The 27803-nt window shown below is 45.2% G+C and overlaps 3 protein-coding genes across 3 annotated transcripts in view; 1 reads left to right on the top strand and 2 right to left on the bottom strand.

Annotated features, from left to right (window-relative positions):
- Positions 1-24: 24 nt before the first annotated feature.
- COX5A (cytochrome c oxidase subunit 5A) lies at positions 25-14008 on the bottom strand. Its single transcript, XM_077745599.1, has 5 exons — positions 13819-14008; positions 7181-7297; positions 4852-4973; positions 3432-3554; positions 25-187 (listed from the first exon to the last, which is right to left on the bottom strand). The coding sequence occupies exons 1-4, from the start codon at positions 13922-13924 to the stop codon at positions 3441-3443; spliced, it is 459 nt and encodes a 152-aa protein (XP_077601725.1). The 5' UTR covers positions 13925-14008; the 3' UTR covers positions 25-187; positions 3432-3440.
- Positions 14009-14134: 126 nt separating this feature from the next.
- The window catches only part of SCAMP5 (secretory carrier membrane protein 5), a 49260-nt gene continuing 35591 nt past the window's right edge, over positions 14135-27803 (top strand). The window contains exon 1 of the mRNA XM_077745474.1: positions 14135-14212. The gene's annotated coding sequence lies outside the window, so the exon portion shown is untranslated. The remainder of the gene's footprint in view (positions 14213-27803) is intronic.
- On the bottom strand, positions 26530-27787 carry RPP25 (ribonuclease P/MRP subunit p25). The gene has a single exon (XM_077748426.1). It carries the CDS (start codon positions 27614-27616, stop codon positions 26978-26980), a length of 639 nt encoding a protein of 212 aa, XP_077604552.1. The 5' UTR covers positions 27617-27787; the 3' UTR covers positions 26530-26977.

Raw genomic sequence — 27803 nt, 5'->3', positions numbered from 1 at the left:
GCAAACACATGGAACAATACCTAATTTCAGTTCAAACTCATTTCCCTTTTATTAAAGTCCAAGTTATTACATGGTTTGGTACTCAATAAAGGAAAACTTGTTCAATAAGGTAATATGTTATCATCAGTATTTCCAGGTGATTGTTTACAATCAAGTAGCATTATGAATAAATCCTTGAGAAGCCCATCTGTAAGAGAAAACAGGAAAAATTAGCCAGAAAGATAAAGGTAGAAATATTACTAAAAATACCCTTTTTAAAAAGAGTTTTTATTTAGGTGAACTCTACACCCAAGCAGGGCTCGAACTTATGACCTTGAGATCAAGAGTTGTGGGGCACCTGGATGGCGGTGGCTCAGTTGGTTAAGCATCCAACTTTGGCTCAGGTCATGATCTCGTGATTCGTGGGTTCGAGCCCCGGGTGGGGCTCTGTGCTGACAGCTCAGAGCCTGGAGCCTGCTTTGGATTCTGTGTCTCCCCCTCTCTCTGCCCCTCCCCCACTCATGCTATTCTCATTCTCTCTCTCTCTGTCAAGAATAAAACATTAAATATAGGGCACCTGGGTGGCTCAGTCAGTTAAGCATCCGACTTTGGCTCAGGTCATGATCTCATGGTTCATAGGTTCAAGCCCCGCGTCGGGCTTTGTGCTGACAGCTAGCTCAAAGCCTGGAGCCTGTCTTTGGATTCTGTGTCTCCTTCTTTCTCTGACCCTCCCCTGCTCATGCTGTCTCTATGTCTCTCTCAAAAACAAATATAAACATTAAAAAAAATTTTTTTAAAGAATAAAACATGAAATAAATAAATAAGTAAATAAAGAGTTCCATGCTCTTCCAACTGAGCCAGTCAGGTGCCCCAAAAATAACCTTCTTCAGAGCAACAGTCTAGGGAAATCACTGCCTCTGTGTAGCCTTTTCTGGTCTTACTTAATCCTGCCTATACCCAACTCACAAGGGACTAGTTCTGTGGCTTTTATGTTGTTTATACACCTAGTACTTACTGGGGTAGTCCTCTTGTCCAGTCAGAAGAGTGCTGAGAAGTTTCCCTTCAAAAAAACTTTTAGGGGCACCTGGGCGGCTCAGTCGGTTAACCCTTGACTTTGGCTCAGGTTATGATCTCACAGTTCCTGAGTTTAAGCCCTGCATCGGTCTCTCTGCTGTCAGCATAGAACCCGCTTCAAATCCTCTGTCTTCCCTCTCTCTGCCCTTCCTCCGCAGGAGTGTGCATGTTCTCTCTCACTCTCAAAAATAAATAACATTAAAAAAATAATAAAAATATTTTTAAACAAATGTATTAAAAAATAAGTATGTCATTGCAACTGGAATATATCCTATGTAACAAAGATCTACACTCCTTGGACTACTACTTAATAAAATAAAAATTAAGCTAAAGTGTTTAGACAACCTTGTACGAGTTCATTATGGAATATGAACAACAGACAAGAGCTTCAAAAATATAAGTAGGAAATATCCTATTCTGAATGCCTGATTTTCTCATAGAAATCATTAGTACACACATTAGAAAAACATTTCCAATTATTACAAAGATAAGCTATCTGTGTCCAGGGAGGAGGAGGAAGAGGAGGAGGAGGAATGGGAGTGGACAAAGATAAAAATTAAGATTCCTGTTCCAAAACAACCTTTAACCAGGCTCAAAGGATCTTTATCTTGTGAGGGATCTGATATTAGCTCCTTTAATAATTTTGGGTGTACTTTTTCTTTCTCTCTTCTTAAAGTAGGCTCCACGCCCAGTGTGGGGCTTGAACTCATGACTATAAGATCAAGAACTGCATGCTCCACCTACTGAGCCAGCAGGCATCACTTGGGTGCACTTCTTTAAGATAGTTTAGTTCCACTATTTTAAAAATAAATGTCTTCTTACTCTTAGGAAGCAAATCCTCTATTTAAGCCTCACTGTTTACCTCTGAGGAATGAATACAGCCTTAGGAAATGCCTACACAGGATGTGTGGGCATAGTAAGAGCAATGGCCTCTGGAGCTGGACTGCCTGGGTTTAAGTGCGAGTTCCAGTACTAGCTATGTGACTTTGGACAAGGTGTCTCAGTTTCCTCATCAATAAAATAGGAAAAGGGGGAAAATTATAATAAAAGTAACTACCTCATAGGACAGTTTATGAAGATTAAATGAGTTAATATTAGGGCACCTGGGTGACTCAGGCGGTTATGCGTCTGACTCTTGATCTTAGCTCCGATCTTGATCTCAGAGTCATGAGAGCCCTGCATTGGGCTCCACTACTTTAAAAAAAAGAAAAAAGAGCACTTAAAATAGAACCTGACATAGTAAGAGTTAGAGGCACTATGTGTGTTGATTAAATGAGTTACTGCTTATATACTTTGTTTTACAAAGGATTTTCTGCACATTCCTCACTACCTAGACAATCTTATGGCTGCTTTTATTACCTGCCTTTCCACAGAGAACAAGGTATCAAATAATTTTTTTAATTTTTATTTTATTATTTTTTAATGTTTATTTTTGAGAGAGAGAGAGAAAGAGAGAGGAGTTGGGGAGGGGCAGAGAGAGAGGGAGACACAGAATATGAAGCAGGCTCCAGGCTCCGAACTGTCAGCACAGAGCCCGATGTGGGGCTCAAACCCACAGACTGTAAGATCATGACCTGAGCTGAAGTTGGATGCTTAAATGACTAAGCCACCCAGGCTCCCCATCAAACAAGGTTTTATTATCAGTGAATATTTACTTGACTATTAAATTCTAACTTGGGCACCAAAAACAAATAAATCAAATTAATAAAACTCTGTTGTTAAAAATAAACAGATGTATAAAAACATGCCTGAGGAATACCTTGTATGCAGTGGATCACCTTTAGTTTGGGGGAGGTAAAAGGGCTAGAATTAGGAAAGGGTACACAGAGGGTTTCAACTTTGTGAAACCAGCCATTTCTTGGGGGGGGGAATAAAGCAAATATGGCAAAATATTAATATCTAAAAGATCTAGGTGTGGTTACATTTACTCTATATGCTATTCTTTTTTTTTTAATATTTATTTTATGAGAGAGAGAGAAAATATCCCAAGTAGGCTCTGCGCTGTCGGCACACAGCCTGGGGCAGGGCTCGATTCCACAAACCATGAGATCATGACCTGAGCCAAAATCAAGAGTCGGCCACTTAACTGGCTGAGCCACCCAGGCACCCCATATGCTATCTTTATGTTTGAAATATTTTATATAGATTTTTTAATTATAGAGGCGGCTTCTTGCCGTTACAACAGTAAGAGAACAATTATAACAACTAAAAATAACAATTCTAGCTCCTTAAACTTATCATTAGTACTCTCTAAATCTCTACGTTTATGGGCTCTAAGGAGGCCATTAAAAAGGTCTTAACCTGAGAACACTGAAATATCATTCACTTCCCCTTCCCCAGATTCATTTCCTGCCTTTATTCAGTGGTGTGCTGCTTACCCATGGGGTTTACACTTTGTCAAGGCCCAGTTCCTCTGGAGTGGAGATTCCCAGTTCATTTAAAGTTGGTCTAAGTTCCTGGATGACATAGGGGTAGATATCCTTATGAGGTCCTGCTTTGTCCTGATGGCAAAGAAAATATTCATACTTAGCTTTCTGAAAATTCAAGGTAGGCTTTTAAACACCTTGAGAATAACTGAGACCATTAGACTAAATCCAGAAACAAAACAAAACAAAATAAAACATGACATTTTAAAGCCTCAATAAAGCCTTGAGTTACAAGAAAAAGTGGTGATGACAGAATTTTGTAAAGATAATTAAACATGCCCAGCAGGCTACAGAAATAATTAAGTTAACACAAGAAAAACTTTTTACATTTGCCTCCAATTTGAGACCTTAACTAAATTAAGTACTGGTGCTGAATGGATTGATAGCCTACAGAACCCTTAATTATCTTACCCATTGCAGATAAAGTAATGCACACTTTCCCTCTTACAGACTTGAAAAGAATACCGATTTCCAGGGCAAAAGAGTTTTATTTATTTATTTCTGAGCGGGAGAGAGAGACAGCATGAGCTGGAGAGGGTCAGAGAGAGAGGGAGATACAGAATCTGAAACAGGCTACAGGCTACAGGCTCTGAGCTGGCAGTCAGCACAGAGCCAGACGCGGGGTTCAAACCCACGGACCAGGAGATCATGACCTGAGCTAAAAGTCAGACATTTAACCAATTGAGCCACCCAAACGCCCACAAAAGAGTTTTGACAAATACTCACCATGACATATAATTATACCTATATTTTCACAAGGTTCCTCAGGGACAAATATTAAAAAGTCAAATGAACTAAGACAGTACTGAGCTATTAAACTCTGCCTTTAACTAATTCTAGGTCTCCTTAATTGTATATTTTTTTAACTAGAACATTCTTGTTTAAAATGTAATGTAGTCATTTGATCATATGTATCAAATGGCCTATGTATTAGGTCACACCCCAAAAACTGAGTTTTCTTCAATTAATATACTATGAATATGCTTAATGTTAAATCCATTTCCACAATATTAATAGATAACCTCTTCTGAAAAGTCTCAGCTTAAGAAACCACTAACAACATTCAACTTCGTATCACAAATAGAATAAAGATAAATTGTAGTTAGACCTTTGTATATCCTTAATTATTTCCTTAAGATAAATTCTCAAATGAAATTGCTGAACGAACGGGTATCAATCACAATTTCTAAAATGTTGCATAAATTTAGCCAAACTGCCCCCCAGAAAGACTGTTAACTGAAATGTACATTTCCTCTAGCTATATCAAAACTTATTTTAGATGTTTCAACAAATTAAAAAACACAGAATATGCTGATACCTAACAACGGCCCACCCACTTCCAGAACAAGTTTAGCATTGTTATTTCACTGACCTTAACAACCTCTAGGATGCGAACTGCACTAGCAAAATCATTTAACCGTCTGCATGCCCGCAAAGCAGCATCGATGATTTTAGGTTCTGGAACCAGATCGTAGCCGACAAGCGTGTTCATCCCTGTCAAATTAAAAAGAGGAGGCACATCAACCTGCAATATCCTGATAGAAACTACCATTTACCTACTTATATGTTTAGTGGATCATAGACACATGATCTTGTCTGTTTGGGCCTCTATTCTATTATCTATAAAAAAAAAAAGAGAGAGAGAGAAACTAAGGGCACCTGTTGGCTCATTCGGTTGAGCATCTAACTCTTGATTTTGGTTCAGGTCATGATCTCATGGTTTGTGAGTTTGAGCCCCATGTTGGGCTCTGTGCTAACAGCTCAGAGCCTACTTGGGATTCTCTGTCTCCTCCTCTCTCTCTCAAAAATACAAAAAATAAAATAAATTGAAAGAGAATCCACCTTTAACAAATACCAGATAGTAAGATCATAGTGGGTCTTCCACAGTGAACTAGTGGAAAGAAAGAACTATGCAGTAGCATGCAGATTGAAGAAAATGTTTTTTGCTTAAAAACAACCAAAAACCAAGAGTATTCTTACATGCAAATACAATTTTCATAATTAGCTACTTTCTTTTCAAACAAGAGGGTCATTTTCTTTCTTCTTTTTCATTTTTAAGTTTATTTGAGAGAGAGGTAGGCAGAGAGAGAATCCCACGCAGGCTCTGCAATGTCAGCACAGAGCCCAACGCACAGCTCAATCTCCCGAACAGATGACCCAAGGGTCATTTCCAACCCATATCCTTAACTCTTAGTACAATGTATGTACATTAGTGCTTTAAAATAGATTTGATTGGAAAATAATCTAAAAACAACCAAAGAAATGCTTAGGGAGAGTTAATGAAGCTCAAATGCCGACATTAAGTAGATACAGAGAAGCATTAGTGCACATTCAACCAGAAAATGATTGGGCATAATTACTTTCAGCTCTGCACAAAATGACACATCATAAAATTTAAAATTCTCTTAATGAGAATGCAGAATTGCTGTTCTTTTCATTACTGCTACTCAAGATTATTCAGTAAGAATTTTCCTAGTTGCAGCAAAATAAAGATAATTATTCCTGTGGATAAACGTGAAGCACTTAGGTTTCTCACTTTTAATTATTTTGAAATAAGTAAACAGCAACTACAATGGCAGAATACAGTCACGGAGGGGTGCCTGGGTGACTCAGTCAGTTAAGCATGTGACTTCAGCTCAGGTCATGAGTTCATGGTTCTCATGAGTTCAAGTCCTGTATCGGGTGAGCTTGAGCCCCACTTCAGGCAAGCATAAGACCCATTTTGGATGAGCCCCACTTCTCTCTCTCCCCCTCCGCCCCTCTCTCACTCATGCCCTCTCTCTCTCTTAAAGAAAAGGGGAGAAAAAAAAAGAAAAAAAAGAAATATAGAGACTGAAATAAATTACCTTTTTTTTTTTTAATGTTTTTTAAAATTTATTTCTGAGAGAGAGACAGCATGAGCAGGGGAGGGTCAGAGAGAGAGGGAGATACAGAATCTAAACAGGTTCCAGGCTCTGAGCTAGCTGTCAGCACAGAGCCTGACACGGGGCTTGAACCCACGAACTGTGGGATCATAACCTGAGCTGAAGTCGAATGGTTAACTGACGGAGCCACCCACGCGCCCCCTAAATTACCTACTCTTAAAATTACTTATCTACCTGACTACTAGACTATTTATTATTAACGTTACCTACTCATGTTCAGTGCACATCTGCAAATTAGGGAAAACAAGTTCTAGCTACTCAGATTGAACACTTATTCAGGACAAGACAAATCATAACTTAGAATGAAAATAACACAAAGTCCAAACCAAATAACTACTTCCTTAAATTATCTAAAGAGGATAAAAGTGTTAACTCTTGTTCACATTGACCTATTATTGTAACAGTGGTTTTCAATCACGGGTGATTGTGTTTCCCAGCAGACAGTTTTGGTTGTCACAACAAGGTGGGGGTGTAGAGATAGTGTATGGCATCTAGTACGTTGAAGCCAAGAATGCTGCTAAACATCCTACAATACAAAGGACAGCCCTTGCAACAAAGAATTATCTGGCCCCCAAAGTCAACTGTGTCTGCTTTAAAACCCTGCTTTACAAGAAACACTCACCATGGAGGCTCTAAACTTTCCCAACCTAAAGTTGCATGATCATGTTTACATGATGCATATTTTCCAAATAGTTGTTTTCAACAGAGTAGTCAAACATTACAAAGTATTTCCCAATTCTATGCCAAAGTAGACAAATATGCCCATGTTCCAATTACCTTTACGCAATTCCCAGGCATCAATATCTGGCTTGTTGAAGTATGTCACCCAGCGAGCATCAAACTCCTCATCTGTTTCATGTGATCCATGGGAGTAGCAGCGAACTGACTGGATAGCTGCAATGAAAAAAGACAAAGAGTTCAATGTTCAGAAAGAAATAGTATTTGATGTATCCTATTAATAAATTAGGGTTTTTTGGGTTGGTTTTCTTTTTTAAATTGTGTTAAAATATATACATCAAATTTACCATTTTAACCACTTTTAAGTATATAGTTCAATGGTACACTTGAAGATATATTCAATGCATTAAATTCTTTTTTTAAAAAATGTTTTTTTTAGATCTGAGAGAGAGAGAGAGACAGCGTGAGCAGGGGAGGGTCAGAGAGAGGGAAACACAATCCGAAGCAGGTTCCAGGCTATGAGCTAGCTGCCAGCACACAGCACAACGTGTGGCTCAAACCCAGAACTGTAAGATCATGACCTGAGCCGAAGTCGGACGCCTAACCGACTGAGCCACCCAGGTGGCCCTCAATGCATTAAATTCTGAATCAACTATATAGATCATGGTAGGAAAATTTAGCAGGTCAAATGAAACAAATCTTCTATATTGATATGATGGGGCACCTGGGTGGCTCAGTTGGTTAAGCGTTATGACTTCGGCTCAGATCATGATCTCAAGGTTCTTGAGTTCAAGCCCCACATCAGGCTCTCTGCTGTCAGTACAGAACCTGCTTTAGATTCTCTGGTCTCCTTCTCTTTCTACCCCTTCCCCACTTGTGTGCTTGCTCTCTCAAAAATAAACATTTGAAAAAATATAGATGTTGATATGAAAAAAATATTTTCCCTCTAATGTGTAATGCTAGCTTCAAATTGCTAAAAGTGGTTCTGTGGAAGGAAAAACTATTTTTGTTTATTTATTTATTTATTTTGAGGGGTGGAAAGAGAGAGAGTGTGAGCAGGGGAGGGGCAGAGAGAGAATCCCAAGTGGGCTCTGTACTGTTAGCAGTGCAGGGCTCGAACTCACAAACTGTGAGATCATTCATGACTTGAACTGAGATTAAGAGTCAGGGGCGCCTGGGTGGCTTAGTCGGTTAAGCGTCCGACTTTCGCTTAGGTCATGATNTCGAACCCACAAACCGTGAGATCATGACCTGAGCTGGTCAGCTGCTTAACGGAATGAGCCACCCAAGCTCCCCTCCCCAAAAAAAAAAAAAAAAAATTAAAAAAAAAAAAAAAAAAGAGTCAGATGCTTAAACACCCAGGTGCCCCAGGAAAAACTATTTCTTTATACATTCCACAATGCCTGAATTTTTCAGACAATAAGCATATTATTAATCCCTAATTTAAAAAAATGCCCATTCCAATTCTTTTTTTTTTTTAAGTTTATTTATTTATATACGGAGAGAAAGTACGAGTGCAACCAGGAGAGCGGCACAGAAAGAATCCCAAGCAGGCTCCATGCTGTCAGTGCAGAGCATGATGTGAGGTTTGATCACGACCTGAGCTGATATCAAGAGTCAAACATTTAACTGAAGTGGGGCTTGATCTCATGAACCATGAGATCATGTCCTGAACTGAAAGAGTTGGACGCTTAACCAACTGAGCCACTCAGGCGCCCCAAATGTTAAGACTATTTTAAACATTCTCTTTTTTTGTTTTAAAGTAAACTTGAGCCCAATATGGAGTTTGAACACACAACCCTGAGTCACATGCTCTATGGACTGCACCAGCCAGGGGCCCCTATTCCTATACATCCTTAATGCAATAAATGGCAGGAGAAAGACAGAAAAATGAAGAAAAAAGAAAAAGATGAAAATATGAAAGATTAGCCAGTTCTGGAGATAGGACTGTCACTGCTACATCCAGAGAAAAGATGTTCACTTAAATTACCATTTGAGCCTGTAGCAAAATACTTGCCATTAGTCACAGAGGACCACAGCACAAGTTTCAGTCTTCCCAGAGACCTAAATTATGCCCATTATCCAATCCCAGAACGAAGTAGGACATGTATATAAATGGGCTGGAATTGCCCATGCTTTAACTTCTATGACAAGAAAAAATAATGTATCTCTAGACCTAAATGTATTTGATAAGTGCAAACATTTCATCAAAAGTACGTGGATATTTAATAACTCTTACAGGACTTATATTCACATTAATATATCAGAACATATAGGTCACAACAACCCTCTAACCCATTGTTACCAAAAATTTATAAGCTACCTTTTCCAAAAACGAAAACTATCCTTAGCTAAATATTTAGAGCATAAGTATAAAATGTTACAACCGTTTGGAAGACAAGTTAAATACACTCACCATACCACCTAGTAAATCTATGTCTACGTACTTACTCAAGATAAATGAAACATATCTATTCCTTCCTCGGAGGTACTTCTTACAAGTACCTTGCCAACCACCCAGAAGTGTTTCACGATAATCAATTCCTTTTGCTCACTGCTGGGCATGATTTCACTAGATGATTGGCAGCTTTGTTTTTTCTAACAAAAGAAAAAGATGATCAGCAACTACGCAACCTAGTAAAGGAGAACAATGGATCACCTTCAATAATTTGTTCATCTTCCTTCTGGAAGTCCCAAAAATTACAAACTGGTTGTATTCCCAAAAACTTGATATGTAACAACTACTTATAATACCAAACACACACTAGGAACACACATCCCCCTTCTAGAATGGAGAAATCAGGTTCTCCCACATGGTTGAAATTGTATTCCTCAAAGTAAAAACAAATAAATAACCCCCACCAACCCAACTTTTGTACAGCATTTCCACTTAGGTTTGAGGTTTGCAAGGCAAAGTATTTTGGAAAACAACTGCTCAGTGCTTTCATACAACCTGAAGGTTCCAGAGTAAGAAAAGAGAAGTATGTATCTGAAAACTGGGACATTTCTACAAACTCAATGTAAAAAAGGTATTTCTAACACTACTTGTTGGCATTCAGTTAAGCACTCTATTTAAGAAAGAAAGAAAGAAAGAAAGAAAGAAAAGAAAGAAAGAAAGGAAGCGCTAACATTCAGAAAAATTAATCTCTTTAGTTTAAATTCAGTTAAATCAGATAGCTTTCCACTTAATAACTAGCCAACTTGGCGGCACCTAGGTGGCTCAATTGGTTAAGCATTCGACTTCGGCTCAGGTCATGATCTCACGGTTCGTGGGTTCGAGCCCTGCATCAGGCTCTGTGCTGGCAGCTAGCTCAGCGCCTGGAGCCTGTTTCAGATTCTGTATCTCCCTCTCTCTCTGACCCTCCCCTGCTCACGCTCTCTCCCTCTCTCTCTCAGAAATAAATAAAACATTAAAAAAAAAAAAAAACCAACTAGCCAGCTTGGATAAAGCCCACCAAGTGGACATTTTGGTGGTGGTAATTTTAGGAGAAACAGAAAGAAATGGGTAATGCAAAGGGCACTAGAACAAGCTCAAAGCAGTGTTGCTGAGGTGCCAGGCTGAAGAACAGCCATGGACTTTGTGACTCAAAGGCTGGAAATCTAGAAGTGTGGGAATAGTGCTGAAAAGATTTAAAAATGCCACCTAGGGGCACCTGGGTGGCTCAGTTGGGGACACATCGGAATTCAGCTCAGTTCATGATCTCATTCATGGTGGTGGGATGGAGCCCTGAAATGGGCTCTGCACTGACCATGCAGAGCCCGCTTGGATTCTCTCTCTCAAAATAAATAAATTTAAAAAAGAAAAAAGTGCTACCTAAATTCAGCCCTATGCCAAAAAATGGACAGAGAAAACTCCTCTCACTCTTCCTGAGTTAGCAGGGTAGGGATATAGGAGCCAGGATTGTGTTAAGTTTTAAGGATTGACTAAAGAATCTAACCATAATTTCAAACATTTTAATTTAGCAGTTACTGGAAAATGATTGTTTCAAGTTGGAGGCTTCTGGAATTCAGGTTGCCATTTAACTAGGGCAAACTTGAAACCCCTCAGGTTAATCCCTCCAAAGATCTTTCAAGTATGCTCTCATTTGACCTTGAATAGTCTCACCCAAAATTTTAATCCTTTTGGCTTTCAAATTTATACAACCTGTTCAGTTTCATACTAATAGCAAACTCTAATGTATAATTTGCAAAAATCAAATCCACTATAATAAAGCAAAGGCATAGTAAGCATTAGTGCCAGGCAAGGAGTTAATAAGAGTTACATTATTTCATTTAAACCTCACAAATGACAAATATTCTGATTTTAGAGATGAGTGAACAGAGTCTTTTTTTTTTTAAAGTAGGATCCACACCCTACATGGGGCCAGCACTGACCACCCCGAGATCAAGAGACCCCTGAGATCAAGAGTCTGAGTGCTCTACCCACTGAGCAAGCCAGGTGCTGTGGGGCAACTGAGTCTTTATGTTAATTAACATGTCCAAGGTCTTTCAACTAGAAAGCAGCTAACATAAAAGTAACCAACACTGCCTCCTAGTGGCATATATTTAGGTCGTCTATGGGACAAACACCTAAAATAAAGATTTTTGTTTATAAATTATACTCAAGAGTGGGAATAGAATGCCTAGGAGAAAAACCAACATGTCCAAACTTACTAAGAAGATGAATCCCCTTAACCTAGTCTGTCATAAATCTCTGCCTCTTCCCCAGCCTGCCACAAAATGTTATCAATTCTTGGAGCATCTGGGTGGCCCAGTCTGTTAAACTTCTGACTTCAGCTCAGGTTATGATCTCATGGTTTGTGGGTTCAAGCCCCACATGGGGCTCTCTACTGTTAGTGCAGAGCCAGGTCCAGATCCTCTGTCCCCCCTCTCAAAAATAAGATAAACATTAAAAAAAAAATGTAGCAATTCTTTTCAGGAGGTCACAAGAAAACTCCCTAAAAGGTATCTATATGAAAAATGTGTAGTACTTTAACATTTAGGTAAGGAAAAAAAATTTTTTTTACATTTATTTATTTTTGAGAGACAGAGTGAGACAGAGTGCGAGCAGGGGAGGGGCGGAGAGAGAAAGAGACACATAATCTGAAGCAGGCTCCATCCAGGCTCTGAGCAAGTGTTCAGCACAGAGCCTGATGCAGGGCTTGAAACCACAAACCGTGAGATCATGACCTGAGCCCATGACCTGAGCAAAGTCGGACACTCAACTGAGCCATCCAGGCGCCCCAGGAAATAATTTGAAAAACATAAAATTTGACAAACCTCAAGATGGACCAAAAATAACTGTGGCTAAAAAACAGAAAACAGTTCCACCACTAATAAATCAATTTTCCAAGATGGGCCTCAATTTCCTCCTCTATAAAATAAGATATATTTTACCTTCATGAAATGCATGCCAGCCTTACTATCCTACCATAAAAGACAGAAGATAAAGTCTAAACTGAATGGACAGAAATATATTTTTTAGGTTCTGAAGAGTCTAGTCAAGAACCACCTTACAGTTTTGAGTTTGAGTTTATGTTTAAATATGCATGCTTGGGGCTAAACATAATGCAGCATATACTTCCATCATGGACCAAGATCAAAGTGAAGTTACACTAACTAACAGTACAGTTCTGGACACAAAATCTCCCCACATAAGGGGAAGGCGAAGTAAGAGACAGGACTCAGCAGCACATCTCATACCCCAGCAATCAGGCTTCCAACCGGAAGCACGGAATAAAGGCTCCCTCATGTTCGCAGAACACCGTATTCCTGAGTCCGTGGTACCCAATTTTCAAAAAGGTAATATTCTTTTTTATTTTTTAATATTTTTTAATTAAAAAAATTTTTAACGTTTATTTATTTTTGAGAAAGAGGCAGAGCACAAGCAGGGGAGGGCAGAGAGAGAGGGAGACACAGAATCCGAAGCAGGCTCCAGGCTCCGAGCTGTCAGCACAGGGCCTGACGCGGGGCTCAAACCCACAGATCTTGAGATCATGACCTGCGCTGAAGTCCGATGTTTAACCAACTGAGCCACCCAGGAACCCTGAAAGAATAATATTCTTATCATAAGACCTATCAACATTCAGGCTCTCTTCCAGACCTCAGGAAGCAACCATACATCTCGATCTATCATAAAAACGGAAGAATTAGAACGTGGCATAGCCGTCTCTAAAATGACAGAACGGTCAGTGAAGGTGACATACAAAACGCTAACCAAGAAAGGCCTGATTTAAAAAAAAGTATACTGTGTCCTACAAGTAAGCATATAGTGTTCGCAGAAGACACTGCGGGTGTCCATGCCGGGGTCTCCGGAAGGGCCACCCCTGCTCCTACACTGAGCTCGACGCGCCTGGCGGCTCAATGTCACCTTCGCGGAAGCGCTGTAGGCCGGCGGCGGACACTCCCAGTCAGACGGGTGCAGGGGTCAGTGCCGGCGCACGGTCACAGCCCTAAGGGGCCCAGCGGGCACGGGAGGCGCGCTGCGCCCCCTCACTGGGGCCCACAGCAGATCTACACCACACTGGTCCATGGTGCCCACACCGCGCGAGGTCGCGCTAGGGGAGGCCCGGGAGACCGCGTCTTCCAGTCCCCCCACAACTGGAGGCCGCGGAGAGAGCAGCCAGCGGTCACCAGGTTCCGCCGCACGCCCGCAGGGCAGGGGCTAGGCCGCTGGGCGAGCCTGCCCTCGAGTGGCGGCGGGGACCCAGGTCACCACAAGGACACGCGGGCGCGAGCAGCGGCGGCGGGGGCCTTACCGGCGGCGGAGCCGGGGCCGGGAGCTGGATACAGGAGGCCTCGGGGGCTGGCACGGGGGGCTGCGGCTGCTGCTACAGCGCAACGGCGGAGAGCGGCGCCGAGCATGACGGCTATGGCGGCGCACAGTCTAAGGCTGAAGGGAAGCCGGGTGTGAACTCAAGGGCCGCTCGGGAGCTCGTGGGGGCCGGACACACGCACCGACGCACGGAGGGCGGAGCGTGAGGTCCCGCCCACTGCGGCGCTCGCGCCTTGGCGGGAGGGAGCACCACGAGGAAGTTGGCAGCCTACGGCGGCTCGCTAAGGACAAACTATTTCCAACGCTGCCCCGCGCCCCGCCTCGTGCTGCCGGGTCTCCGCTTGCAGCGGCCTTCCGGGAGCGAGGATGTAAGGAAGGTGAGCGGGGGACAGTAGATGGTATCCTGGTTCAAGTCCTTTCAGGAAACGATTTCATCACCTCAAAGTGGGAGCAATAAGGGGCTCCTGGCCTTCTCAATCAGTAGAGCATGAGACTCTTGCTCTCAGGATCGTGAGTTTGAGCCCCACTTTGGTCTTAGGGATTACTTAAGGAAAAAGCAAAAAACAAAATGGAAGCGATAACAATAATAACAATGTCAAGTTGTAATAAAAAGACCTACTTTGTGTAACTTCCCCTGTTTGAGCCTAAAAGAAGAGAATGGGAGAAAACACAACTGCTTGCATAATAAGGGATCTTATTAGTAACTATTCTTATATCATAAACCCGCAAGCATTAAAAAATGGGTTCAACCACTTCACTACAGATTAGGGAATAGGCTCAGAAAGTAGGTTGCTTGCTGGCAATCAGGGCTCTCAAGTCCCAAGTTCTGAGGACTTACCGAATATCTGTTGTCTTCTGACTTATGATTTCAAATCCATGTTTTGAAAGTTTGTTTTAGACAAAGTTGTTTGTGGTTTCAATCTGTTTGAAATAACTTACTTTGTTGAAATTTCTTTGAAGTTGGATATTAAGACTTTTGTTAATGTTTATTTGTTTTGAGAGAGAGCGGCGGGAGGGGCAGAGAGAGTGAGAGAGAGACAAGATCCTAAGTGGGCTCTGCTCTTACAGCAAAGAGCTGGATGTGGGGCTTGAACTCATGAACCATGAGATCATGACCTGAGCTAACGTCGAAAGCTAAACGACTGAACCATTCAGGCGCCCCAGATATCAGTACTTTGGAATGAACAATGGCACCCAGAGCGCAGAGGACCATTAGGTTATTGGCGGCATGGTGAGGGCAGTGGTGTCCATCACATGATGGACTTTTAAATTTTGAATATAAAAAATTTGCAAGGGGGCGCCTGGGTGGCTTAGTTGGTTAAGCATCCAACTTCAGGTTCAGATCATTATCTGACGGTTAGTGAGTTCAAGCCCTGCGTTGGGGTTCCACGCTGACAGTGCAGATTTGCTTGGGAGTCTCTCCCATTTTCTCGCTATCCCTTCCCCACTTGTGTGTGTGTGTGAGCGCGCTCTCACCCTCTCTCCCTCTCAAAGTAATAAACTTAAAAAAAAGAATTTGTGAGGACTTACCAGAGTGTCATCTGAACAAGACTACCCTTTGCTGTTCTCTCTGAAGCACTTGAGACACTTGCTCCTGCCGTGGCCACACTGGCTGCTCTTGGTTGGCAGTGGTATTAAATCACACAGCAGTTTTAGGTAGATAAGGGACATCTGTTCCTGCCTTGGCAAGGCCACTTCTTGTACGTAGTGGCACAAGCCATGTAATGGTGCCTGGTATAGTAACCTTTATGTATGTATGTATGTATGTTTATTATTGAGAGACAGAGTATGAGCAGGGGAGGGGCAGAGAGAGGGGGAGACACAGAATCCAAAGCAGGCTCCAGGCTCTGAGCTGTCAGCACAGAGCCCGACGCAGGGCTCAAACTCACAAACTGCGAGATCATGACCTGAACCGAAGTCGGACGCTTAACCGACTGAGCCACCCAGGCGCCCCATGGAGTATGATATTTCTTATTGGCTCCTTAGGAGACATTATCCTGTATGCTATTGGCTTATGAAATATTATTATAATAATTAACACAGTGAATCTGTCCTAAGTAAACTATTGGCAAACACAGTCCCAGCCTCTGAACGTGCCTCAAACAAAACAATGTTTCTGGCCAAACGCCTGCCCCCAATCCCTAGAGTAGACTTTCTATAGCAGACTGCTCTGAAATGGGGTTGATTACATTCCAAAGCTCTTAACATCTAACCTGGACTTATTAACTACATCCTGACATAGTTAGGATATGGCCTGGACCACTTCCCCAGGCCTGAATTACCACACTGCCACCCAGAGCCAACAAGAAGTCTGTCTTCACTGTCTATCCCTGGACACACCAAGGAAAGAACAGATGGACATTGAGCCTCCTCTTGCTCACCCCAGCCCTTCCAGCCCTTTCTCCGGGGCCCACGCGTCTACCCTTTCCTTTTCCCTCCCTAGCAGTGTGGCTGTGTAGGCTGGCAAAGGATAAAAAAGCTTTTCTTTCCAAAGTATCTGCCTTCACCTTCTCCCACCAGCCTAACCAAACGGGTACCTGGAGAAGCTTTGCCGTTTTAATTAATAGTCTTCAAATCTCCACAAGCTGAAGGCGCAAGATGAGGTCAGGACTCTCATAGTTAGGAGAGTCTTGGGTTATATACCTGAAGCGCGCTGGTCTCTCTGCCTTCAGTGTCTCCACATGTGGCCTACAGTGCCTTGGATCGGCTTCTGGAGCTTTGTTGCTCAATACAATTATGGGTATAACGTATTTTGTGTCACTGCATGCTGCAAACTACTTTTTTTATTTGGGTTTTAAAGGAAGCTCTATCCCTCTGCTGTGTGGCTTGAACTCATGTTTCCATTTTTGTTTTTTGGTGTGTGGGTTTTTTTTTTTTTTTACATAGAGTCATTATTTTCTAGGTTCAGAATAATGTGATTAGCATCTTTGTTTTTTAAATTTATTTATTTACATATTTATGTATTTATTTATTTATTTTGATTTACATCCAAGTTAGTTAGCATATAGTGCAATAATAATTCCAGGAGTAGATTCCAGTGGTTCATTCCTTATGTGTAACACCCAGTGCTCATCCCGACTAGTGTCCTCCTTAATGCCCCTTACCCATTTAGCCCATTCCCCCCACCCCAAACCCCTCCAGCAACCCTCAGTTTGTTCTCTGTATTTAAGAGTCTCTTATGTTTTGTCCCCCTCCTTGGTTTAATATTATCTTTGCTTCCCTTCCTTATGTTCATCTGTTTTGTATCTTAAAATCCACATATGAGTGAATTCATAGATTTGTCTTCCTCTGACTAATTTTGCTTAGCATTGTAGTCTCTAGTTCCATCCACGTAGTTGCAAATGGCAAGATTTCATTCTTTTTGATTGCTGAGTAATACTCCATTGTGTATATATACCCCATCTTCTTTATCTCTTCATCCATCGTTGGACATTTGGGCTCTTTCCATACTTCGGCTGCTGTTGATAGTGCTGCTATAAACATTGGGGTGCATGTGCCCCTTCAAAACAGCACACCCATATCCCTTAGATAAATACCTAGTAGTGCAATTGCTGGATTGTAGTGTAGTTCTATTCTAATTGATTTTTTGAGGAACCTCCAAACTGTTTTCCATAGTGGCTGCCCCAGTTTGCATTCCCATTGAACTCAACGGTTCTGAGATCAAGAGTCCCACACTCAACTGACTGAGCCAGCCAGGCACTCCTGCAAACTATTATCCCATCTAAGCCCCTTAATGACCTTGTGAGAGAAGTATTTATTCCTGTTTTATGGATGAAGGAATAGACTCAAAAGGCGCTTGCTCAAGAATCACACAGCTAATAAGTAGGAGTGTTTAGATTTGAGCCCAGGTTTGTCTGATTCTAGAAATTGTGGATTTTCCCCCAACTGGCCCTGAAGGGAGGCTTTGATGGCTTCTCAGTGAATTCTGAAGGGCCACCTTGAGGGCTGTTCTCAGCCCTTATCACCTACACTAGTTTTTGATTGCTGTATGATTTGCCACATGCTAAGCAACTTAAAACAATACCCATTTATTTTTGCCCAGTTTCCCTAGGTCAGAAGTCCAGGTGTGGCATGACTGGTGCTCTGCTCGGGGTCTCACAAGACTGAAGTCAAGGTGTCCGGTCCATGGTCTCACCTGGAGCTCAGAGTCCTCTTCTGTCTTGTTCTGAGCTTGTTCAGGTGGTTGGCGGAATTCAGTTCCTCACAGTTGTAGGACCGAGTGCCCATTTTTCTTTCTTGCTAACTGTCAGCATAGAACCACTCTCAGCTATGAGAGGCCACCCTCAGGGCCTTACCACACGGCCCCTCCCTAGGCCCTCTCACAGCACCACTGCTTACATCTTTAGGCCGGCAGGAGAGGGTCTCTAACACTTTACCCTCTTCATTTTTTTTAATTTAAAATTTTTTTTTAATGTTTTAAAATTTATTTCTGAGAGAGAGAGAGACAGCGTGAGCAGGGGAGGGTCAGAGAGAGAGGGAGACACAGAATCCAAAACAGACTCCAGGCTCTGTGCTGACAGCTGACTCAGAGCTGTCAGCACAGAGCCCAACGCGGGGCTCAAACCCATGAACCATGAGATCATGACCTGAGCCGAAGTCGGACATTCAACCGACTGAGCCACCTAGGCACCCCCACTTTACCCTCTTTAAAGACCTCACCTGATTAGGTCAGGCACATTCAGAGTATTCTCTTCTTTTGATTAAGTCAAAGTAAGCAGATAAGTAGCCTCATCTTGGAAATGATATCCAGTCAGCATTCACAGATTCCACCCCAGTTATACAAGGCATATACACCGGGGGGGATGACTCTCGGGGGCTGCCTTTGCTTCCAGCTGTGCTCCCAGGCCCCCAGTCCATTCTGCTGCTTCTGGTGAGTGCGCCTTCCCAGAACGGTTGAGGCCAGACGTCCTGGCCCTTGCTCAAGGCCAGCAGAGTCTTTTGTTGCTTACTACCATCCTCTGCCCCGAAATCCTTCTCTGCCCCTCTGGAGAAGCAGCTGCTGGACTTCTATTGCCACAGGGGTGTCAGTCACCAGCCTTTCAGCTTCCGGCCGCAGCCCAGAGCCCTCAGCCTGGAAGACCTGTGATAAGGCACTTCTGATGTGTGCAGAGAAGGGGGGAGGAGGTCACTGAGGAGCTTGTGCGGATAAAGGCCCTGTCCCACCATGTGGATGTCTAGCAAAGGGAAGATCACAGTGCAGAAGAGCTTTTATTTTCTCTGATGGGAATGAAGCAGGTACTGGGAAAAGAAATGAATGCTGCCATTCAAGGTTGGAGATCACCCTTGAGGCCGTTAGTCTGACTGATCCTGCATTGCTTCCATTTCCTCGGGTCCCTTCTTGAGCACCTCCAGCGATGAGGATCTCACTACTAGCGGGCTGGGGATGAATAAGAGAAGGTACCTGAGACCGTGACATTCCTGCTACTATTGAATTATAGCTCTGCCACGTGCCCTTAGACAAGTTACTTTCAATTTCTTGAATCGCAGTTTTCTCAGCCAGAAAATGGGAATAATAACGGACCCTACCTCATAGGTTATTGGGACAATTACATAAGATAATGTGTGTGAAACACTGTCCTGGCAGGCACACAGTAAGGGCTCAATAAATGGTAGCTAGAAAAAGTATTTTCCTATTGTAAAATTATAGTTCTTTTCCCAGGGCAGGGCAGGCTGTGATATGGGTAACAAGGCATGGAGGTGATAGGGACAAATATGCCACCGTGCTCACCTGAGAATCAGGGAGAAGGGGGAGCAGAAGGAAACAGCCTTCAAAGGTAATCCTATAGGGCTGCCATTAGGTTTAAATTTTTTTTTTTAATGTTTGTTTTAATGTTGTTTATTTTGAGCGGGAGAGAGACAGAGGTGAGCGGGGGGAAAGCAGACAGAGAGGGAGACACAGAATCCGAAGCAGGCTCCAGGCTCTGAGCTGTCAGCCCACAGCCCGACGTAGGGCTCGAACCCATGAACCGGGAGATCATGACCTGAGCTGAAGTCAGTCTTAACCAACTGAGCCACCCAGGTGCCCCCTAAAGTATTACTTTTATAATCAGAAAATCATTAACGGATGCGATTTTTATTGAGATATAACTTACATACCATAAAATCCATCTTTGTTTGTTTGTTTGTTTACTTATTTTGAGAGAGAGAAAGCATGAGTGGGGAAAGGGCAGAAAGAGAGGGACAGAGGGAGAATCCCAAGCAGGCTCTGCGCGGTCAGCACACAGAACCTGAGGCAGGGCTCAAACTCACACAACCGTGATACATGACCTGAGCTGAAATCAAGAGTTGGACCCTTAACCACCTGAGCCACCCAGACTCTCCGAGATCCACCCTTTTGAAGTGTACAGTTCAGTTGTTGTATTCACTGTGTTATCACTATCACTAATTCCAGAACATTTTCATCACCCCAAAAAGAATCTCTCTACCCAGTGGCACCCACCAACTCCATCCTAAGCAACTACTAATCTACCTTCTGTCTCTATAGATTTGCCTATTCTGGACATATCTTATAAATTTAATCATATGATACGTGGGCTTTTTTTTGTGTGTCTGGGGTCTTTCACTTAGCATGTTTTCAGGGTTCATCCATGTTGTAACATGAATCAGTACCTCATTCCTTCGTATGGCAGAATTATGCTCCATTTTGTGGATAAGCCACATTATGTTTACCCATTCATCAGCTTCCATAAACCATTTGAGTTGTTTCTAACCTTTTGGTTACTATTAATAAGACTGCTAGGGATATTGTGTTCAAACATTGTGATATTTTTTTACCGACATATATTTTCAATTCTTTGGGGTATACATCTAGTGGGATGATATGTGTCATGTGGTAACTGTTTAACTTTTTGAAGAATTGCCAAATTGTTCCAAAGCAGCCTCTACTACTTTGCATTCCCGCCAGCAATTTTCCATGTCCTTATAATTTATTTTTTAGCAAAGAAAGATAAGTCTTTGTAACTGTTTGAGCAGGGCCCCACAGCCTCAGTTTCCTTTTGGGAAACAGGGGCCCAGGGCAGGGGAGCTCTGTGCTCTGAGTCCATTAGCTGCTCTTCAACAGGGATCTCCCTCCACCTCCCAGCTCCCTGAGCCCAGTCTCTCTTTCCCAGAACCACCTCTAGGGGGCAGTTTACAACAGTTCAACAGTTACAGTTTCTCTCCCCAGAAAAGGGTTCAAACTGTGGCTGAGTGTGAAGGGCAAGAAAAGGGGATTGATTTAATTTTGTGTCTCTCCTTCCAGTGTGAGTGCTGTTCTCTATGTTTTAGCACAGGGAATAGTCAACCCCGCTTAACCATCAAAAAGCACATGAAGATCTTATTAAAGTACCTGTTTCCAGGTCCTTCGTAGGAGATTCTGATCCTGTTGGTTTGGAGTTCAGTCCAGGCATTCTGTTTTTCTTTTTTCTTTAATTTGTTTTCAATGTTATTTATTTATTTTTAAATTTTCATTTATTTCTGAGAGAGAGACAGCGTGAGCAGGGGAGGGTCAGAGAGAGAGGGAGACACAGAATCTGAAGCAGGCTCCAGGCTCTGAGCTAGCTGTCAGCACAGAGCCCGAGGCAGGGCTCAAACCCACAAACCGCGAGATCATGACGTGAGCTGAAGTTGGACGCTTAACTGACTGAGCCACCCAGGTGCCCTGGCATTCTGTATTTTTAACAAGTGCCTTAGGTGATTCTGATGATGAACCATGGTTGGGAAGCAAGGTATTATATCCTTTATCCCACAGCAACCCGGCCCATTTTGGAGAGGAGAAAGGTGAGGCCCAGGGAAGAATTAAGTTGCTCCAAATCACAATCAACTCGACTTTCTCCAAAGCCTGTGGTATGTTCAATATGACACCAGGCACTGCATTTGCTAGCACAGGCCTCCAGAATAGAGAGCCTCTCTCCATGCAGGACTGGAAATTCTGATAGCAAGGACCTTGGCAAACACCCTATATTCCTCTTCCCTATTTCCACTGAATATGGTGGGAATACCTATCATTTTTGATTCCTAAGGCTGCTGTAACTAGCACAGACAGGGTGACTTAAAACAACAGAAATTTATTCTCTCATAGCTCTGGAAGCTAGAAGTCCAAAATCAAGTTGTCAGCAGGACCATGCTCTCTCTCAAGGATCAGGGAATAATTGTTCCATGCATTTTTCTTAGCTTCTGTTGTTTGTGGGCAATCCTCAGCACTCCTTGGCTTGCAGCTGTGGGACTCCAGTCTTTGTCTACGTCTTCAAATGTTGTTTTTCTCTCTGCATGTCTGTCTCTTCTCTTTTTTTTTAATATTTATTTATTTATTTATTTATGTTTTTGAGAGTCAGAGAGAGACAGCGTGAGCAGGGGAGGGTCAGAGACAGAGGGAAATACAGAATCCGAAGCTGCCTCCAGGCTCTGAGCTAGCTGTCGGCACAGAGCCTGACGCCAGGCTCGAACCCACGAACCATGAGATCATGACCTGAGCCGAAGTCGGACGCTTAACCGACTGAGCCACCCAGGAGCCCCTGTCTCTTCTCTTTTTATACCAGTCATATTGGGTTAAGTACCTACCCTACTTCAGTATGACCTCTTCTTACATATTAATTACATCTGTAAGGACCCTGTTTCAAAATAGTCGCATTTGCAGGTACCAAGGTTAGGACTTCAAAATATCTTTTTTTGGGGGGGGTACAGGGAAGACACACTTCAACCCACAATATCTATGCTAATCAGCAGATGTCAAACCAAAATCCTCATGTTGGATGTACAAACCCAATCACTATGGTGACACTTAGCTTTTTTTCCCCCTAATGTTCATTTATTTTTGACAGAGAGAGAGAGAGACAGAGTGAGGGCAGGGAAGGGACAGAGAGAGAGGGAGACACAGAATCTGAAGCAGGCTCCAAGCTCTGAGCTGTCAGCACAGAGCCTGATGCGGGGCTCGAATTCACAAACTGTGAGATCATGACCTGAGCCAAAGTCAGATGCTTAACCAACTGAGCCACCCAGGCACCCTGACACTTAGCTTCTTCTGAAGGCAGGTAGAACCTAAGGGCCCAGATGGGAAGAGAAGCTGTGGTGGGCACAGGGGAAGCTGGCCACTATCCATGGGGCTTGACAGTCAAGGATGTGGCATCAGAACAATTCATAAATCTGGCTCAACCAGACTTTATTTACTCAGTCAACAGCTCTGTGGGCTTCCTGTGTGCCATGAGCTGGGTAGAGAGCAAGGCAGGCAGGATCCATTCAATCATGACATCTGTTTTATTGGGGCAACTGACAACCAGAGGATCACACTAATGATGGCACAATTACAAACTAAGATCTGTGCTCTAAGAATTCCGGTGTCACCAAGGAGACCCTCCTGTGGCTGTATTTCCATTCCTCCCTCCCTTCCCTCCTTGCTCCTTCCTTCCCTCCTTGCTCCTTTCTTCCCTCCTAGCTCCTTCCTTCCTTCCATCCCTCCCTCCCTTCCTTCCTTCCATCCTGTGCTTTTACCAATTACCTCTCTTGGGAGGTCTGCAGGTATTGCAACATCTCCGCAAAACAGGGGACTAGCAGTGTAGGCATAGCAACAACCCAAACTGCAGAATTAATGGAGTAAAGGCTGGGAAATGGAGGGGTGGGGTGCTCCCCTCTGTGCAGTGAACGCATTGCCCTGGCCGACTCATGGCCGGTGGACAACAGCTCCTAGAGCTTTTACCAGTGTGAAGCTATAGACCTCCTCCCCTCCAAAATCCCTTTATTGTCTGGCCCTTACATAACACGTCCCCTGGGAAGCCAGGAAAGCAGGCCAAGCCCTAGCCAGGGTAGGGTTAATGCCACAAAGAGAAGCCTCACTCTGTCCTGGATGTAATGGCAGTGAAACCCCACCCAGCCTGGGTAGCTCCCAGATCTGTCTCCATCTCCATCCTTACTACCACCGTCTCATCTCTTACCTCCCTGTGGCCCTCCAGTCAGGTCCCTTCCAGTCCACCTCCCACTTAACACAAGTGTCAGAGGGCTGCTTCTCAAATGCCAATCAGACTGGGACACTCTCTGGCTCCCACTTCAGAGAGGCGCCCAGTGACCTGGCTCTGAGCTGAAGTACTCCAGCCCCACCTGCCTCTCTCTCGCCAGGTATCCTTCAGATACTTGTGGCTGTCTCAGCACCAGACAGAGCATCACTCCTCTTGCCTGACCAGCCTTACGCAGCTGGCTAACTCCTCTGGTCCTTGGAGAACCAGCTGCATCAGGACCTCTGGGTGCATTAAGCACCCCTTCTCAGATATCCCACCTTCTCCCACTATCATTGCATTGTTGTAACTTTCTTTTCTTTTTTAATAGTTTATTGTCAAGTTGGTTTCCATATAACACGCAGTGCTCATCCCCACAAGTGCCCTCCTCCATGCTCTTTTCTTTCTTTTCACCAACTGGGACATCCTTGAGGCAGGAATAATGTCTGATTATACTGCGATTCTTCCCCCGCAAGCCCCTGGCCCCACCCTGTACCTAGACTGGGATCTGGCACAACATCAATGAAGTCCCTTAATGCCCAGTTGGAGGTCTACTGCCCAATGACTACAGGCTCTGGCCTTGGGTGATATACATTTATGTTCCCAAATGGGTTTTGACTGTGTGACCTGACAGTTTTATGGGTGTGAGACTTCACTGCCACCCCTAGCTGCAAGTGCCCCAAGCCAGGGCGCAGGAAGCTTCTGGATAGAGGTCACCGTTGGAAAGATGGAGTCTCCCGGAGGAGCTTCTGCTCCCTCCCATTCTGCCACTAGTCAGTCAGCCATCTCTGAGGTGCTCCTGTAGCCGCTCCCCCCTTATTCCAGCACTTCTCAGGTTCCCACCTCCGTCTTGTGGGTGGGGGTGTATAGAAATATCTGTCACCTTCCCTCAGAGCCTGCTTCTGTGCCAACAGGCCAGAAGATCAGTAAGGCAGGGGTGGGGTGCTCATGGGTGCTGGGTGCCACTGGCACCCATGAGCACCTATCAAAAGCCTGGGAACTGAATGTGCTGGGGTGGAGTGGGGGTGCAGAAAAGAAAATGTTTCATTACCTGCTTTCTGGCACAGGAGGCAGAAGTTCAGCCCACCATCAGGGCAGGCTAATGCCCTAAAGGGGGGAACAAGCCCCTCTCCTCCCCATACCGCAGGATGAGTTTCTAGGCAGAAAAGGGACTTCACTGATCCTCGGGATGGAAAAAAGAAAGCCTCTGCAGCCTCCCCTCCCTGACGAGCCTCTGCTCGCATAGTCTTGGTGACCCGGCAAATCAGGACTTCTGATACTGGTTTGGGGAAGTTGGCCCTTTTCCAGAACCAAGACCAGTCTTCTGTAAGCTTCTACCGTGCAGGGCCTCTTCCAAGTCTGATCATTTACTTCAGATTCACCAGCCCAGGACCCAGGTGCCCAGGGCACCTTAGCTGGCAGAATAGTGCCTTCTTTCCAGCCTTCTTGGACCACCCGTAAGAGGGTCAGACAAGTGCACATAAACCCCTTGGCCCTTCCCAGGGACGCATCAAGAAGAAATTTGGGGGGTGGGGGGGTGGAAACAGTGCCAGAGTCTAGATGACAGTGCTCACTGATCCAAAGCTCAAGGAGAAATACAGGTGGGGGACAACTCCCTGAAGAACCCCTCCTGTCAGCTGCAGAAACTCCCTTCTTGTCACCAGAAGAATTTATTCAAGGTTCTGCCAGCAAAGAGACTTACATTCTCCCCATCTCCTTTCCAGAGGTGCTGCTGAGTTGCACATGGTAGGGTCCATTTCTGAGATCCTGGGGCTATGTGCCACCCCCACCCTCACCTGCTAGAGTTGTTCCAGAACACAGCACCCGTTCCTCCCCTCCTCCCCCCGCCCCCAACTGTGAGCTGGGCAGAGAGGCTTATGAGGCTGTTATCTCTCAACAGACAGCTGTGCGGGGCTGGAAGCATCAGCTTATCAGGGAGCCTGCAGTGATTCACAGCCCAAGTTCCAGCTTCTCTGCTGAATAGTAATTTCCAGCAGTAGATTTGTGCTTAGTCTCTCTCCTCCCCCTCTCCCAAGGGTGTGCTGTCCTTTCTGAGAGAGAAGGCAGTGAAGGGGAGATCCTCCCCATGGTGATGAGGGGTTTTGTGCCAGCTTTCTGGATAAGGCTGTCAATTGGCAGGAGGCTGCAGGTTCAGGGAGCCTAGTGGGGTGGGCCTCCCTTGGCAGTGACCCCCAGCAAGAGTTCATTGGTGCTTGCTTTCCTTCCCTTCCCAGAAAAGCAATGTGTTGCTCCCTTTCCCTCAGTGGTAACGCATCAGGGGACAAAGGCCCCCTTCTGGCCACAAGCCCCTGAGGCTAGAGCTAGCTAGGCACAGGCAAGGCTGGGAGAGGGAGAAGCCAATGACTGGGCAGTGTGCCTCTTGCTCCATTTTGAAGCAGTCCAGTCTCTGGGCCTGACCCTGAAGACTCCAAAGGCCCAGGACTCCAGGCTGGCGGGGACTGAGACCCAGGGGGGAGGCCAAAGCAACCTCTGCACATAGGTTAAGTGATAAGGAAAAAACCTGGGGCCAGAGTCTTTGTTTGTTTGTTTTATTGGAAGCAGGGCTCCAGTTGTGGGATTCAGGGGAGCAGGCACAGAGAGTTCTGTCCTGGGTCTCTCCTTCTGGGCCAGTGGGGAAGGAGGGGATGTTAAAAGAGCTAGAGCCCATCCATGGAGGCACTCCTGCACTATGATCTCAGGATGCTCCTTAAGAGCAGGGTAAGAANTACCCCCCCCCCCGCCCCAGCTCAGACTACTCTGCCCTTCAGCAGTCACTTTCTTACCCTGGGCCCTTAGCCACTGATGGAGGTGATTCCAAGAGCTCTCCTGGGCTTCCACACTCCAGGCCCCCGTCATAAAAACTGGATGTCTTTAACCCTTGGGGGTCCTGACCAAGGCTCAAGACCCCCATTGCCCACCACTCCCCCCACGCCCCCAAGAAGGTCCTAGTATGGCTCAGAGAAGCTGAAGGTGGAGCTCTGCGTCTTCAGGCAACACAAGTGGAGGGGCAACCACCTACGAAGCTTCCCTAGGATCCTCTCTTGCTGCCTTGTGCTCCAAGCTGACAGTCTGAGGAGCTGTGTCCAGAGCACCGAGGCGTAAAATGCTGGAGATACCTCTCAAGGTCGAGGCGCTGCGGGTGAGCCCTAGCCGGTCTAGGTCGCCCGGATCCACGAGTTCTCAGGCCGTCTGGTCCTCTTCCGTAGCACTTGGCTCGGGTTGTGATCGCTTCGCAGAGCCTTCTCCAGCCGCGGGTTCCCCAAGGCTCCTCTTGGACGTCGGTGCAGTTGGCTGGGACGAGGGTGCAGGATGGGAGTTCGGGGGCTGATAGCCGGGTTGGTAGGGATCCAGCGCATCCTTGGAAAGTAGGATGGCAAGGCTGGGCACGTTCTTAAGTACACTGAGACTGGCGGCAGGCTCCCCAGGCTCCTGACCCGGTGTGGGCCCCGGCGGGAGGCTCTGCCACACCTCGCGCACGCTCCGGTAGCGCAGCCGCGTGACCTGATGCAGGCCCGCCAGGCGGCGCTTGAGGATCTCCGCGCACGTGACGGTCTTGGTGGTGGCCCGACCGCAGCCGCTAAAGACGATGGCGCGCGTGGCTGGCTGCGCCATGCTGGCGGTGGCGAAAGCCAGCAGGTTCCGGATCTTGCTGCCCTCTTTGACCCTCATGTGAACGGCTCCCGGCGCCAGATCCGCGAAAGGGCCGGCGCCCGGGCCCCCCTCGGCCCCACCCCCCGCGGGTGCCTCCTCCGAGCGCACCTTACGGAAGTTCTCCATGCGCCGTCGTTGCCCGGACCGCGGGGACGCGGGCTTCGCCATGGGGCCGCTTCAGCCCCGGGGCTGCATGGCCGCCGGTCGCGCCCGGCAAGGGCCGGCAGGGGTAAGGGTGCCGGAGCGGCGTGGACGCTGTTGGGCGGGGTGGGACGGCGCGATCCTCGCCTCCGACTTCTCTCCTGTGGACGCAGATCTACGCCGCGCTCTAAGCGCCCAGTGCTCCGCGCCTTTA

Source organism: Crocuta crocuta, unplaced genomic scaffold, assembly GCF_008692635.1.
Source record: "Crocuta crocuta isolate KB4526 unplaced genomic scaffold, BGI_CrCroc_1.0 scaffold130, whole genome shotgun sequence".
In the NCBI taxonomy this organism is placed as follows: Eukaryota; Metazoa; Chordata; class Mammalia; order Carnivora; family Hyaenidae; genus Crocuta; species Crocuta crocuta.
Note: the sequence above shows the minus strand (reverse complement) of the source record. Positions and strands in the feature narration are given on the sequence as shown.